This window comes from Sinohyriopsis cumingii, chromosome 15, assembly GCF_028554795.1.
Source record: "Sinohyriopsis cumingii isolate HCF-2022 chromosome 15, ASM2855479v2, whole genome shotgun sequence".
NCBI lineage: Eukaryota > Metazoa > Mollusca > Bivalvia > Unionida > Unionidae > Sinohyriopsis > Sinohyriopsis cumingii.
This window is the reverse complement of record NC_142975.1, coordinates 92841649-92854546: the sequence shown is the minus strand read 5'-3', so window position 1 is coordinate 92854546 and position 12898 is coordinate 92841649. Positions and strand designations below refer to the sequence as shown.

At 35.6% G+C, this 12898-nt stretch overlaps 1 protein-coding gene across 2 annotated transcripts; it reads left to right on the top strand.

The window, feature by feature from the left end:
• The first annotated feature begins 267 nt into the window (after positions 1 to 267).
• LOC149782319 (uncharacterized) lies at positions 268 to 10705 on the top strand. 2 transcript variants are annotated; one of them, XR_016414329.1, is made up of 3 exons: positions 268 to 634; positions 1086 to 1238; positions 4384 to 10705. XR_016414329.1 is itself a non-coding variant. In XM_089933706.1 (3 exons), the coding sequence occupies exons 1-3, from the start codon at positions 385 to 387 to the stop codon at positions 5243 to 5245; spliced, it is 570 nt and encodes a 189-aa protein (XP_089789832.1). In that variant the 5' UTR covers positions 268 to 384; the 3' UTR covers positions 5246 to 10705. The 2 variants fall into 2 exon arrangements, 1 of the variants encoding a protein (XP_089789832.1); XM_089933706.1 differs by having other exon boundaries at positions 5079 to 10705.
• The last annotated feature ends 2193 nt before the right edge of the window (positions 10706 to 12898 follow it).

The following is a 12898-nucleotide window of genomic DNA, read 5'->3' as shown; positions in this document are numbered from 1 at the left end:
TACTTTTAATATAATCGGCGGTTGCATGTTAGGCACGTGCACTGCAAGCAACTCACATACTACTCACTCACCATACGTACAACGGAATAACATTTATATGGACATCAGACATCACTGTGCTGAATATGTAGCACCAAATTACTAAACGTACACAAACAATGACAATAACAAACAGTGCTTTACACTCGTTTAACAATAGCTGCTGAAGTACGGGGCGTACACGCTGCGAAGGAGTGTATGCGCACGTCAGTCATTTTCAGTGCAGAAATGAATAGTTAATACAGCTGAGCGCCAAACAGTATTGACGTGAATGCGCGATAACGCGCAGTTGTTCTTCTAGCGTAAACAAGGTTGACACAAGTGGTCATAACTTCCTACGACACAATGTTACGGGCGACTGTACAGAGAGTAACCATGTACATAGACATTGGACACATTCAGACGATAAAAGTTATGATTGGATTGCTGGGTTCTTCGTTGCTGCTTCAATTAATAACATTCACAATGCCCGGATGGAGAGTGCAGAAAAATGCAACTAGTGGATTAGGGGACTATATGGCTTTGATGTATGATGTGCGATGCGACGAAAACGGTTGCAAAACGTACCCGGTTTCCGAGGATGAATATAAGAAAGGTACTAATGTAGCTGATAGTATAAATAACTTGATAGTGACCGACATCAGTCAAATTACTTAAGCGATACCATGGTTATCGAAGATTCCGGCATGATCTTTTATACCGTCAGTAAGTACAATACAGAAAATCGACAATGGCAGTCATTGAATAATATAGAAATCTTATAAAAACATTGTTTCCAAGCACCAGCATTTTCATAGGCTTGTATACAATGATGTCGTTTATTACGAATCGATGGAAGATGTACGTAGGGGTACATTTGAGCTTTCTTTCGAAATTGATTTTGTTCTACCTCGAAATTTTTTTTTAAAACTCGTATAATGGACATAATATGACTGTTTGGTATAAACCAGAACAATAATGTTTTCTCAAGCTATTTGAAAACCAGTGTGTTCCTATTATTTATTAGTGTTTAGTCTTTAGACTAATTTTCCTTTTATATTTTGCAGATTTTCTGTTTCATTTTATCACATGGATCATAGAAGGGCTAGTTCCAATCTTATTTTCAAGTCTGTCCCTTTTCCTGCTTCTATTCTCACTCAGGAAACCGAAATGGCTGGAGCCTTTCTTTCTCTTCTGCGCATGGAGTTTGGGAATAGCCAGTAAGAATTCTCTTTCCTTTACATTCAGTTTTTAAGCCCCACTATTTATCAGTCTGATATTGCGATATCCCTTGCCTATTCGTTATTTATCAGGCTGATATTGCCATATCCCTTGCCTATTCGTTATTTATCAGGCTGATATTGCCATATCCCTTGCCTATTCGTTATTTATCAGGCTCATATTGCGATATCCCTTGCCTATTCATTCATCCATTCTCAGCATTTGCGTCTTCTCCAAAATCGCTGATTAGAAAATCACCAGACTTTGTTCATAGCTTGCCCATATGGTGACCATTTACTATAAGCATTGTGCATGACCCATTGCATTCCTGGGACGATATCAAACGTCAAGGGACAAAAGTTGCTGTGACATTTTTGAAGAAAAAGCAAATGTGACCACGCTTAATATATACATTTGTGAGAAAGGGACATATGCAATAGGGATATTTGCCTTAGCTAGCAATATAAGTAGCTAATATTTTTAAATTCATGCCAGTCGCATCATATATTTTCTGTCCCCTCTACGTACCAATTTATCAGTAATATATGCATGTATCTATGTATGTATGTATGCGTAATTAGTATTATAAGATTGACCTTTGTTCATGATTGAAGATATGAATTTGGGATTTGATATCAGGCCATTGGTTTCCCCATTGGGAATTCTTGGTCTACCTGAGGGATTTCCATTTTCTTTAATAAAGTTTTAGTAATAGACCTGATATTCTTACAGCTTAGAATAATCTGGAAATGAAGTTTTAATTTCATACTGGTCTGCGGTTTGTTACGTAGGTTCTCATATAAGGGAGAAGTAAACATAAATTTTTCGTTCCTACTTTAACATCTGACGAGCGGAATCAGTCTTCTGGTTGTGTTTAAAAAATTTCATTAGAATTACAAAGTGATCATTGATTCATTTTTTAACTAAGTTATTATTCTGGCATTATTGCAGATTCATTTATAGGCATTTTGGATTATATTATTGTGGTGAATCGAGACTGTTAGCACACCAATACTATTCCAGACTTTTGGTATAACAGCACTTTCAATATTATAATTCATTCTAAACACCACTGAAATTGCTTGGGAATAATTTGTTCTTTTGAACCTGTGATGGAAAATTAAGGGACTTTGGGAGTTCTTTCACAATACTAAAGTTTTTTTTTCAATTCTCACTTTGTATTCTTCGGTAATAGCGTATTTGTTGAATTTTTGTATGTATGTATGTATGTATGCCTCAACAATACTAAATTGATAGTTTGACTTTAGAATTAATATTAGGCCCTAATCCTTTGGAGAAAAAAAATGAAATAATGCTTTGCGCATTAGCGATGTGCAAGCTATACCTGAGTGAATTTAAAAGCTCAACATACCATGTGCAGTGTGTTTGTATGTATGTACAATTTTAATTTAATTAAAATTATTACGACCTAGTACTTTGGAGGGAAAAATGAAGAAATGCAGTGTGCAGGCAGGATGTTCAAGCTGTATATGCCTTGTACATAAATGATATGCAAGCTATATAAGCTGAGGAATACACGATCTGGAAGCTATAGAAGAATTGTAAATTCAGGATCTGCAAGCTGTACATGCATTGTCGATGCAGGATGTGCAAGTTAATCGTGCATTGTATACAAAGCTATACTTAACCAGTGCATACAGGATGTGCAAGTTAATCGTGTATTGTATACAAAGCTATACTTAACCAGTGCATACAGGATGTGCAAGTTAATCGTGCATTCTATACAAAGCTATACTTAACCAGTGCATACAGGATGTGCAACTTAAACATGTATTGTACATGGAGGCTGTGCAAACTATACATGCATTGTGCAAACAGGACATTTAAGCCATACCTTAATTATGCATACAGAACATGCATTTTACATGCAAGATGTTCAAGCTGTACTTGCATTATGCATACAGGATATGCCTGTTTTACATGTATTGTGTACGCATGAAATGTATACATTTCCCAAGGTAGCGGAGCCGCACTCGGCAAGATATCTTTGAATCTTTGTCTTTAAACTAAAACTCTTCTTAGCTAACTAATTGTCTAAAGTAACCACATAACCTAATTTGGCGAGAGGAAATTCAAACTGGGCTATTTAAGGGCTTCAATCACGTGATACCTCAACAGATGTACTGTACCGTATACATGATTACAGTAGGCAAGGCCTTATATCCTATACTAACAGATAAATACTTTGAAACAAAATGCCTGTCTTTACAAACTCTGGCATGATTTGCAATTACAGGTGCCCCCCCCCCCCACACACACACACACACACTCACACTCACACCTCCCTCCCATCCACCGTCCCCCTGCCCATTTTATTGGATTTCAGCTATATGAGAAACAGCCTTCTTTGTATTCTGACATTGTTTTGGATCTTAACATTAGATATTTAGTAAGGCCTAAGACCAAGAATCCAACTGAGATGCTTTGGGTTTCGGAGAGTTTCTTTCACGTTCCGATTCCTTTTACCTGCAATTGTTTTTGATCTTAAAATTTGATAGTTAGGTCTAATACTGACTCACTTATCCACTTGGCTGTCACTAGTTACATGTCATGTATTCTGCTTAAGTGACGCAGTAGCAACGTAAATTGTATCCTTTTAAGTTTGTTGAAATTAGTACTTCATGTAAGATATATAATGATGATAATACCTTTACTGGTTCCGACACCCCCAACCTAGCCACATGGCACGCTTAGTGGTGCTGAATAGGTCAGAAGAGATAACGTTTTCCCTAGACTGAGTGCCGTGATGTTGTCACAACTGAGAAGGTTTTAGACTTAAATTATTCCTGTGAAGTTTCCTCCATTATTTCTAGGATTTGATGCCTTTGGGCTTTTTGTTTTGTGTCTGACAGAATATATTTTTGTGTGAATGCATAAATTTACTTTGCATTTTATATCCATGACTGTTGTGCTATTAAACCATTACACACACACACGCATATATATATATATATATATATATATATATATATATATATATATATATATATATATATATATATGTGTGTGTATATATATATATATATATATATGTATATATATATATATATATATATATATATATATATATATATATATATATATATATATATATATATATATATATATATATTCTTCTGACAGCGGTACTGCAATGGGAGCTCACGGCTACGTTCGCTGAACTTCACAGAATATCAAATTTAAATCCATTTAAATTGGAAGGGTACATATTTCCAGTGCCTTGGAACGTCATTCTGCATTCATTTAGCGCCTTTCTGACCACGACAGTAATGCTAGCATCCTTGCTAGTCTTGATGAAAAAACTTACTGTAAATGCTGTGGCTATTGACAATATGGAGGAACCAGTTATGACGAACCTGGATGAATTTGACTCAGAAGCACTTATTTAACATTAACAAAGATTCACATGCTTTCATTGGTACATTTATCATTTCCCGTTGACCAGCTTTTCGCTTTGACATAAATGACATATTTTTTAAAGAAATGCCATAATTATTTTGCAATGTGGCTGGGCTTACGATATTCGTTATTTCAAGTGAACATTTTGAAGAATTTTAAATAGACATGCTTTTTATGGGGTGTAAGTGGGTAGCTGCTGCGGGAGAAGAAACAAAATTATAAGCAAACATTCATGAACCGTAGCTTAAACCATATATATATACGGAAACTTAAAGATAAGTTAGCAGATACCATTATTTGCAACAAATGACACCTAAAGCACAAAAGTGAAACTCGTACGTCGCATAATCGAAATATTATTCATGCTTTTCACTACTGTGTACGTTGTTGTTGTTCTAGGGTTTAACGCCATTTTTCAGCACAAGATAGGCTATACATGGCGGCCAGTATAACTGGTGGAGAAAGATCCCTGGAAAACTCAGGGAACAACCACCGACCCACGAGAAGCTACTGGCAGGCTTTTCCACGTACCCACACTAGCCGAGCCTTGGACTGGAACCCACGCACACAGGTGAGATGGCAGTGATCCGGAACGGTGAACGCTTTAGACCAGTCGGCCATTCGGGGACCCCATACTGTGTAGGTCATCTGCGATATGTTTGCTTCGTAATTGTAACCAATGTTCAGAAAATGGAAACGTCTAAGAAATACTGGTGGAGATTGACTATTATTTTTTTTTCTAAAAAGCTTGTAAAGAAATACTTTAATTAACATATGAAGCTTTTAAAGAAATACTGGAATTAAAATATCAAACGACATTGCGACCAGCTGTCATCGTTATACATTACAGAGCTTCAAAGATAAGTGATCATAAAATGATGAGAAGAATCTTTATCTAGAAGCACTTACGAGTCGTAATTATGCCGAAATTTTGGTATATTGAGCAACAGTTGTCTGCTGCTGGAAATAGATCGAATCCTTTGCATATATTGTGTATATGATTTTCTTTTATGCAATTTGCTTTGAATGGCCGAGCCCTGGACGAAAATTTAGACTTGTCTATACAGATAATCGAAATTTTGGGGGATTTATTTTCTTTCGATTTTTGTTGAATAAAATGCAATTTCATTGACAATCCAAATCAAGCATTGTCTTATATGAAATTCTTTCGCATTTTTCGAGCTTCAGAACATATAGAAACAGTGGCCAGACGAGTTGGAAAAGGGAGGTATTCTGGTCATTTCTATGTCGGCAGCGGCGACGGTCTCGTTGTCATCAATTGCTTCGTTCGAGTGTGACACATTTCTATCTACTGCTCGTAGGGTAGTTCGTCGTCTGGAATAATTTGTTGCCGACTGGTCGTCTGTCTGCCCGTTAGCACAAGTTTGGGTCTGGCTCTAATTCTGAACAACTTGGAGGATTGCTATCAAACTACACACACATTCACCCCAATGTCAATCTGGTTCTAAATGAGAGTGGTGCCTCTCATACAGTGGCGTTACAACCGCATAAACAACCCCCTAAACAGCGGAAATTTCATAAATGCCCATCATACCACATTTTGTTATTGGTTAAGGGACCCAGAATCGGGGAGGGGGTAGGGCAGGGGCAGAATCCCATTCCACGCCGATGCATTCAGATGTCCGATATAACCGTCGCTGAGGCCATATTGACAATATTGTTATCACTACTCGTTTTGAATAGATGTTTTTATTGCAATGGGATTTTCACCAAATCACACGATATATAATTGGCCCTAAATGAAAGTATATGGTTCCAATAGTTCTCGCAGTATGGCTGCAACGGCGGCTGTCTTGAAAATCTTGATATCGCTAAAAACAAAACACCGGACATGGTTCCAGTGCTCAGCAGTTAAAATTAAAAGGGGTATTATCACGGGTTCATTGGCTTTCGTAGAGCACGAGTATATTTGAGGGACAATACGTTAGCTGTTTGTGAGCATGACATTCAGGCCATGAAGTGCCTGTTTCCTCACATTACACCTTACAGTCACAAATTTGCTTTCACATTCTTAGGATCACTTATCGTGACCTATGAGGCGTACTGTCCTAACATTTAGTCTCTAATTTGTGTAAATACCATAACCCAGTAATTTCACATCAATTAGTGTAAATACCATAACCCAGTAATTTCACATCAATTAGTGTAAATACCATAACCCAGTAATTTCACATCAATTAGTGTAAATACCATAACCCAGTAATTTCACATCAATTAGTGTAAATACCATAACCCAGTAATTTCACATCAATTAGTGTAAATACCATAACCCAGTAATTTCACATCAATTAGTGTAAATACCATAACCCAGTAATTTCACATCAGTTAGTGATATTCCGGTAGATGAATTGATTATGCCTACCTATGCGTCCGTTTAGTACAGGTTTTGTTATTCAAATGCCGTTTTTGAGAGATATACAGCATTTTCATTTACTTGCTTTTGGATTCATGGCTAGGTTAGAGGATGCATTTATGCTATTTCTGTGACAGTGTATGCTCATTAAGGGACATAATATGGTATTTAGATGTGGTGTGTAAAGTAATATTCCTTACATTGAAAATGAAGCCACTGTTATCCTATGTTGTACGTTACACACTGATTTTGGTTATCCTTTGTGTTTAGCTCACATTTCCAGGCTCAGTTCGTTAAAGAGTCAAACAACTTGGTTGTTATCTGCGTGTACTTCCATTTTGATATTTCTGGTACTCTAATATATGCTGTTTAGACTAAAACTATTTTGTCGTTTTGTTAACTTCATTGTTAGCTCTACTTGTCATTGAACAGAAGAGTTTTTATGAAGGCATATTGTCTGTCTTCCATCCTTTCGTTAGCACAGGACTGTTATCACTATTAACTCATAAACTACATGATGGATTTCCATCAAACATTCCACACACATTTATGTTATGGTCTATATGGTCCTATGGTAAAATGTTGCCGTTCGGAAATCTGATATTGAGTCAAAGCTACCATCATAAAAATCTTACTAACGTTGCTCGCCATGAATGGATAGTGATATCTACATTGGGTTTCACTAAAAAGATTTCATATAGTGGGATCTGACAAACCATACTCCACCCATTTTTAATGATTTTGTTATCGAGTGTCCGGCTGAGTGTAAAGGCGCCTCTATATGAGATTTCTTCCCATATACGTTTTGTTTTTAGTTGGTCATTAAACTAGCTGGGACCGCTGTTACATAAAAAATATGGCCACCGCAGCGTTATTGCTACTTCTCCTGAATGAAATGTCATATCAACTTCAGGTTCTCACTAACAGTTTTTATTATGTCTAGTAGGTCCTAGACAAAAGAAGATGCCGATCGGACATCCAAAAGGTCACTATGTTAACTAGCGTTATAATACTGTTAGAGTTAATACTCTACTCCTAACAGGGCGGACATATCGTCATATGACTTTCGCTGGAAGATTTCTCTGATGTCTGTTTGGTCCCAGTTGAAAATGTGCTGACCTGACATCCAGTTTGGCGGTGACGGTGATCACCTTGGAGATCTTGCCAACGCTACTCCTCCTAACAGTATGGTCATATCGACATTAAGTCTTCGCCAAAAGACTTCTTGTGATGTCTAATTGATTCTAAATGAAAATGTTGATCTGACATCCGGTATGGATGTAATAACGGTACTTTTTTAATCATGCAACGCATCCTAAGCGCAAAATCATATGAACAAACTGTTTTCACGAGAAGATTTCTTACGATATCCACTTTGTTCCGCATTAAAATAAGTGTGTCTGTCTGGCGGTCTTCTTAACAACATCTGGTCATCTTTACTGTTTCATAGGGTTATCACCAGAAGACTTGCTAGGGTACATCGCGGAACTAAGTGACAACGATGTCCATCTGACATCCAAATGGCCCCCATATTTACTAATTTTAAACTCTTGTTATTGTTGGTTTCAACACTCAGCAGCTATAAACAGGACACGGCCGTATCATGAATTAAAGCTTTAAGCAATGATGGATCAAGTCTATCGAGTTTAGATATTTATATTGAAATCGATATTAGGACCACTGTCATAAATTACCAGTGTTTTAGCATATTTAAATGCCATTTTGGGTGTCCTGAGTGGCTGAGTGGTATAAAGTGCTCACCGTTATGAATCACAGCATGGGTACGAGTCTCGGGTTCGGCCAATGTGGGTATGTGAGAAAGCTTGCCAGTAGCTTCTCTTGGATCGGTAGTTTTTTCCAAGGTTTTCCCGGGTTCTTTCTCCACCATAATACTGGCCGCCGTGTATAACCTATCTTGTGCTGAAAATGGCGTTAAGCCCTACAACAACAACAACATTAGTGCCATTCTGTATGTCAGTCGTACCAGAGACACGCTCGTATTATTGTCTTCTAATTCATTTCTGAGCTGGGTTGTGATGCTATATTTTCAGTATCTTCGTTACTATTTGTTTCTTTTAGATACATTTCTATTTTCTTCGAAGTACACGTTATTAAGCAACAGTCAAGATGTCATTTGGGAAAAATAAATTGTTACGGGACATTTTCTTTATTGATTTTCTATTTTAGGTGGGATTACAGTGTTGATGTAAACAAAGAACTGAATCTGTACCCTAGTGGGCTATATTATACACAAAACAAATATTCGGTATGTTAAATGTAAAATAATAATTTGATTCTTATCATCCATTACATAATTCAGTCTTGATGTTTTATAAGGTAGCAATGATAAATGAAAGAAAACTAGATAGTTTGTCTAGTAGGAATAACGAACATGTACATCTTATGCAAGGGGCTACAGTATACTATGTAGTAATAGAATGCAAGGGGCAACATTATACTATGTAGTAATAGAAAGCAAGGGGCTATAGTATACTATGTAGAAATAAAATGCAAGGGGCTACAGTATACAATGTAGAAATAGAATGCAAGGGGCTACAGTATACTATGTAGTAATAGAGTGCAAGGAGCTACAGTATACTATGTAGAAATAGAATGCAAGGGGCTACAGTATACTATGTAGTAATAGAATGCAAGGGGCTACAGTATACTATGTAGTAATAGAATGCAAGGGGCTACAGTATACTATGTAGTAATAGAATGCAAGGGGCTACAGTATACTATGTAGTAATAGAATGCAAGGGGCTACAGTATACTATGTAGTAATAGAATGCAAGGGGCTACAGTATACTATGTAGTAATAGAATGCAAGGGGCTACAGTACACAATGTAGAAATAGAATGCAAGGGGCTACAGTATACTATGTCCAAATAGAATGCAAGGGGCTACAGTATACTATGTCCAAATAGAATGCAAGGGGCTACAGTATACTATGTAGAAATAGAATGCAAGGGGCTACAGTATACTGTGTAGAAATAGAATGCAAGGAGCATCAGTATACTATGTAGTAATAGACCATGAAACATTTTCTATACTGTGTACAAACACTCTACCATTTTCTTTACTGTGTAAGAATATAAATTGTACCATTAATACTGAAACTTCCAGCTCATGTACTTTTTTATATTTTGCATCTTCGAGAGACCCTCTTTGTTTCGATCTACATTTTTGCGTATTTTACATTATCATTCTATGGTTGATAAATACTTCCTGCATATTAAATTTCTAGCCTTTTCTTTTGTATAAATATTGGGTAATGAACACTTTTTGTAAATGACATTTCTTGTTTCTTGTGCTGCATAAATGGTCACCTTAGCACTCGGTCTAAGATATATGTTCAATTTCTGCAAAGACTGGGTATGTCATTTTACGGACCTATTAACTTGACACATCAACAGAGAAATTATATATATATATATATATATATATATATATATATATATATATATATATATATTAGCAAATCGGAAAGCAAGAAAGGACTCAACATTTGCACACTCTCCCAAACTAATGAAAAAATAAAGGCTATCCACTTTTTAAAACGCTCGTCATGGTTTCTCATTTTTATATTTATGCCAAATTGGATTTGTGTACTTTTTATATTTATGATATGTATTTTTAGAATGTTTACGTAAATAAAGTCCTCCATGTATAGCTTTCTTGTGCTCATACTTATAATGTATTTATCTTAAGTATCCTTTATGACATGACACTTCATAATGAAGGCGGAACAAGACATGTACGGTTCTTCAGCCATGTTCATGTTTATAACGTATTGCTAACGAGTTTATTCCAGCAAGATTTATTACCGTTCTGTGCTCTTCTTATAAAAGAGCTGTACTGATGCAAAATATTATTTTCCCTTCATCTGTAGTAAAATTTCAATAATGTGAATATAGATTGCGGACTGAGTTTTGAAAATGATTGTGTCCATGATTATGTGGTACAGGATGCCGGAGCGTATGAGTGTATTCTACGTCGTATAAGCATGATGGCCCTTCATTTGAACACTTGATCGATACGCTTTATATCCTATACTTAAAATACATATTTAATCGTTCTCTTACGTCATAGTGTTATAAATATATATATATATATATATATATATATATATATATATATATATATATATATATATATATATATATATATATATATTATTTACATTTTAGTGCAAGACTGTATATTACAATGAGCTAAAGGTTTTTACAAGTTGTAAAACAAATATTAATGATGAAAAAATCCCTAAGTTTGGATTATTTTATATTGGTTGATTTGATCAGGTGAGTTCTGTTGCATCGTAGGGAGGTATTGTGGCGTAGATCGAGGAAAACAATATTACCGATGTAGAGCTGTAATTTGTATATAAGAACTGGACAAATAAATCATTACACTTAACAATATTCTTGTTTCAAAATCAGTATGCAGATGTATTTAATGTTGTGTTTAGATATACTTTGAGAGTACTTGTTTGTTCGGATTCTTCATTGGAATTTCAAAGTGCTCATTGATTTTGGACTTAACTATTATTCTCGGATTATTGCAAATTCCCTGAAAGGAATATCAGGTAATGCCATTGTGATACGACAAAACTGATGATACTTTAGCAAATTTAAGAATATTGGTGCATCAACACATTCGAGGACATGCAACTCATTCGAAATACTCTGTTCGCGTCGACTTCTAATAGAACGTTTTATGATTATTTGGGATTCAAATTAAAAAAAATTAAGTTCCTCTTTCATTTTATGTTTTAGATAATTAAATCATTAATTTTTGAAGTTTCACAAACCTCTTTGGTTTTCGCTGCTTTCTTTTACTTACTTTAAGACCGTAGAGTCATAGTAATCGGAATAACAGTTGAAACAAAATGTGATCTTAACGTTTTCTTTAATACTTTACATGCCGTTCATTGTATAAATGAAATCTGAGCACAGCGCGGTAATGCACGCTATTTTACTGATTTTGAAGCTCATGCATATACGGGGTGGATCTCATTCAGCTGTGACTGACAAACACATACGTGTGCTAAGGAAGATAACATGACCTATTGCCAAACAAACGCAGTGACATATTGGTATGGGGAAAATATGTTCAATTCATCAATGAAAATGGAAGATGCAGTTACGGAAATATGAACCAAAAAAAGGTGGTCATAGTTTGGTCGTTGTGATTATCCTACTCAACGTTGTTATCATACTGGAGGGTATTTTTGAAGTGTGCGCGACGGTTATATCGAAATTATGTTCTATTGGTCTTAGATTGTAAACGAAAATACCTAAATATATCCAAATTGCAGTCGATCGAATCTCACTAATAAAGATATATATATATATATATATATATATATATATATATATATATATATATATATATATATATCTGTGTGCGTGTGCGTGCAGATATGCAGTAAATGACATTAAATGTGTAAGGTGAAGTAAAAAGTATCGAGTAATAAGTAAAGTTAGGTATAGACGTCACCGACCAGAAGATATTTAAAAACTTAGATATCTATCTATCTATCTGTCTATATATCTGTCCATCTATCCATCCATCCATCTACCCTATCTACTAATCTATCTATCTACTAATCTATTTATGTATCTATCTATATATTTACCTATCTATATATCTATCTATCTATCGATAGATCGATAAACAGACAGAGAGAGACACAAGAACACATGTAAAATATAATGAAGCATTGAAGCGTAATTATTATCTTGAAGACAATAACTCGAGAAAAAGGTAAGTAAAACTACGAGTTTAACACGTTCCATAGCTCCAGACGGATTGCACTGGAGAGAGCTATACACGTGAGGACTAAGACGAGATCGCAAGACCGAC

What these genes read in the sequence shown, in the direction of transcription:
- LOC149782319 (XM_089933706.1), top strand. Translation starts at nt 385, where the DNA reads ATGTTACGGGCGACTGTACAGAGAGTAACCATGTACATAGACATTGGA. An exon ending in CGAGGATGAATATAAGAAAG is followed by an intron (nt 635 to 1,085) that starts GTACTAATGTAG and finishes TATATTTTGCAG; the next exon opens with ATTTTCTGTTTCATTTTATC. An exon ending in ATGGAGTTTGGGAATAGCCA is followed by an intron (nt 1,239 to 5,078) that starts GTAAGAATTCTC and finishes GCCATTTTTCAG; the next exon opens with CACAAGATAGGCTATACATG.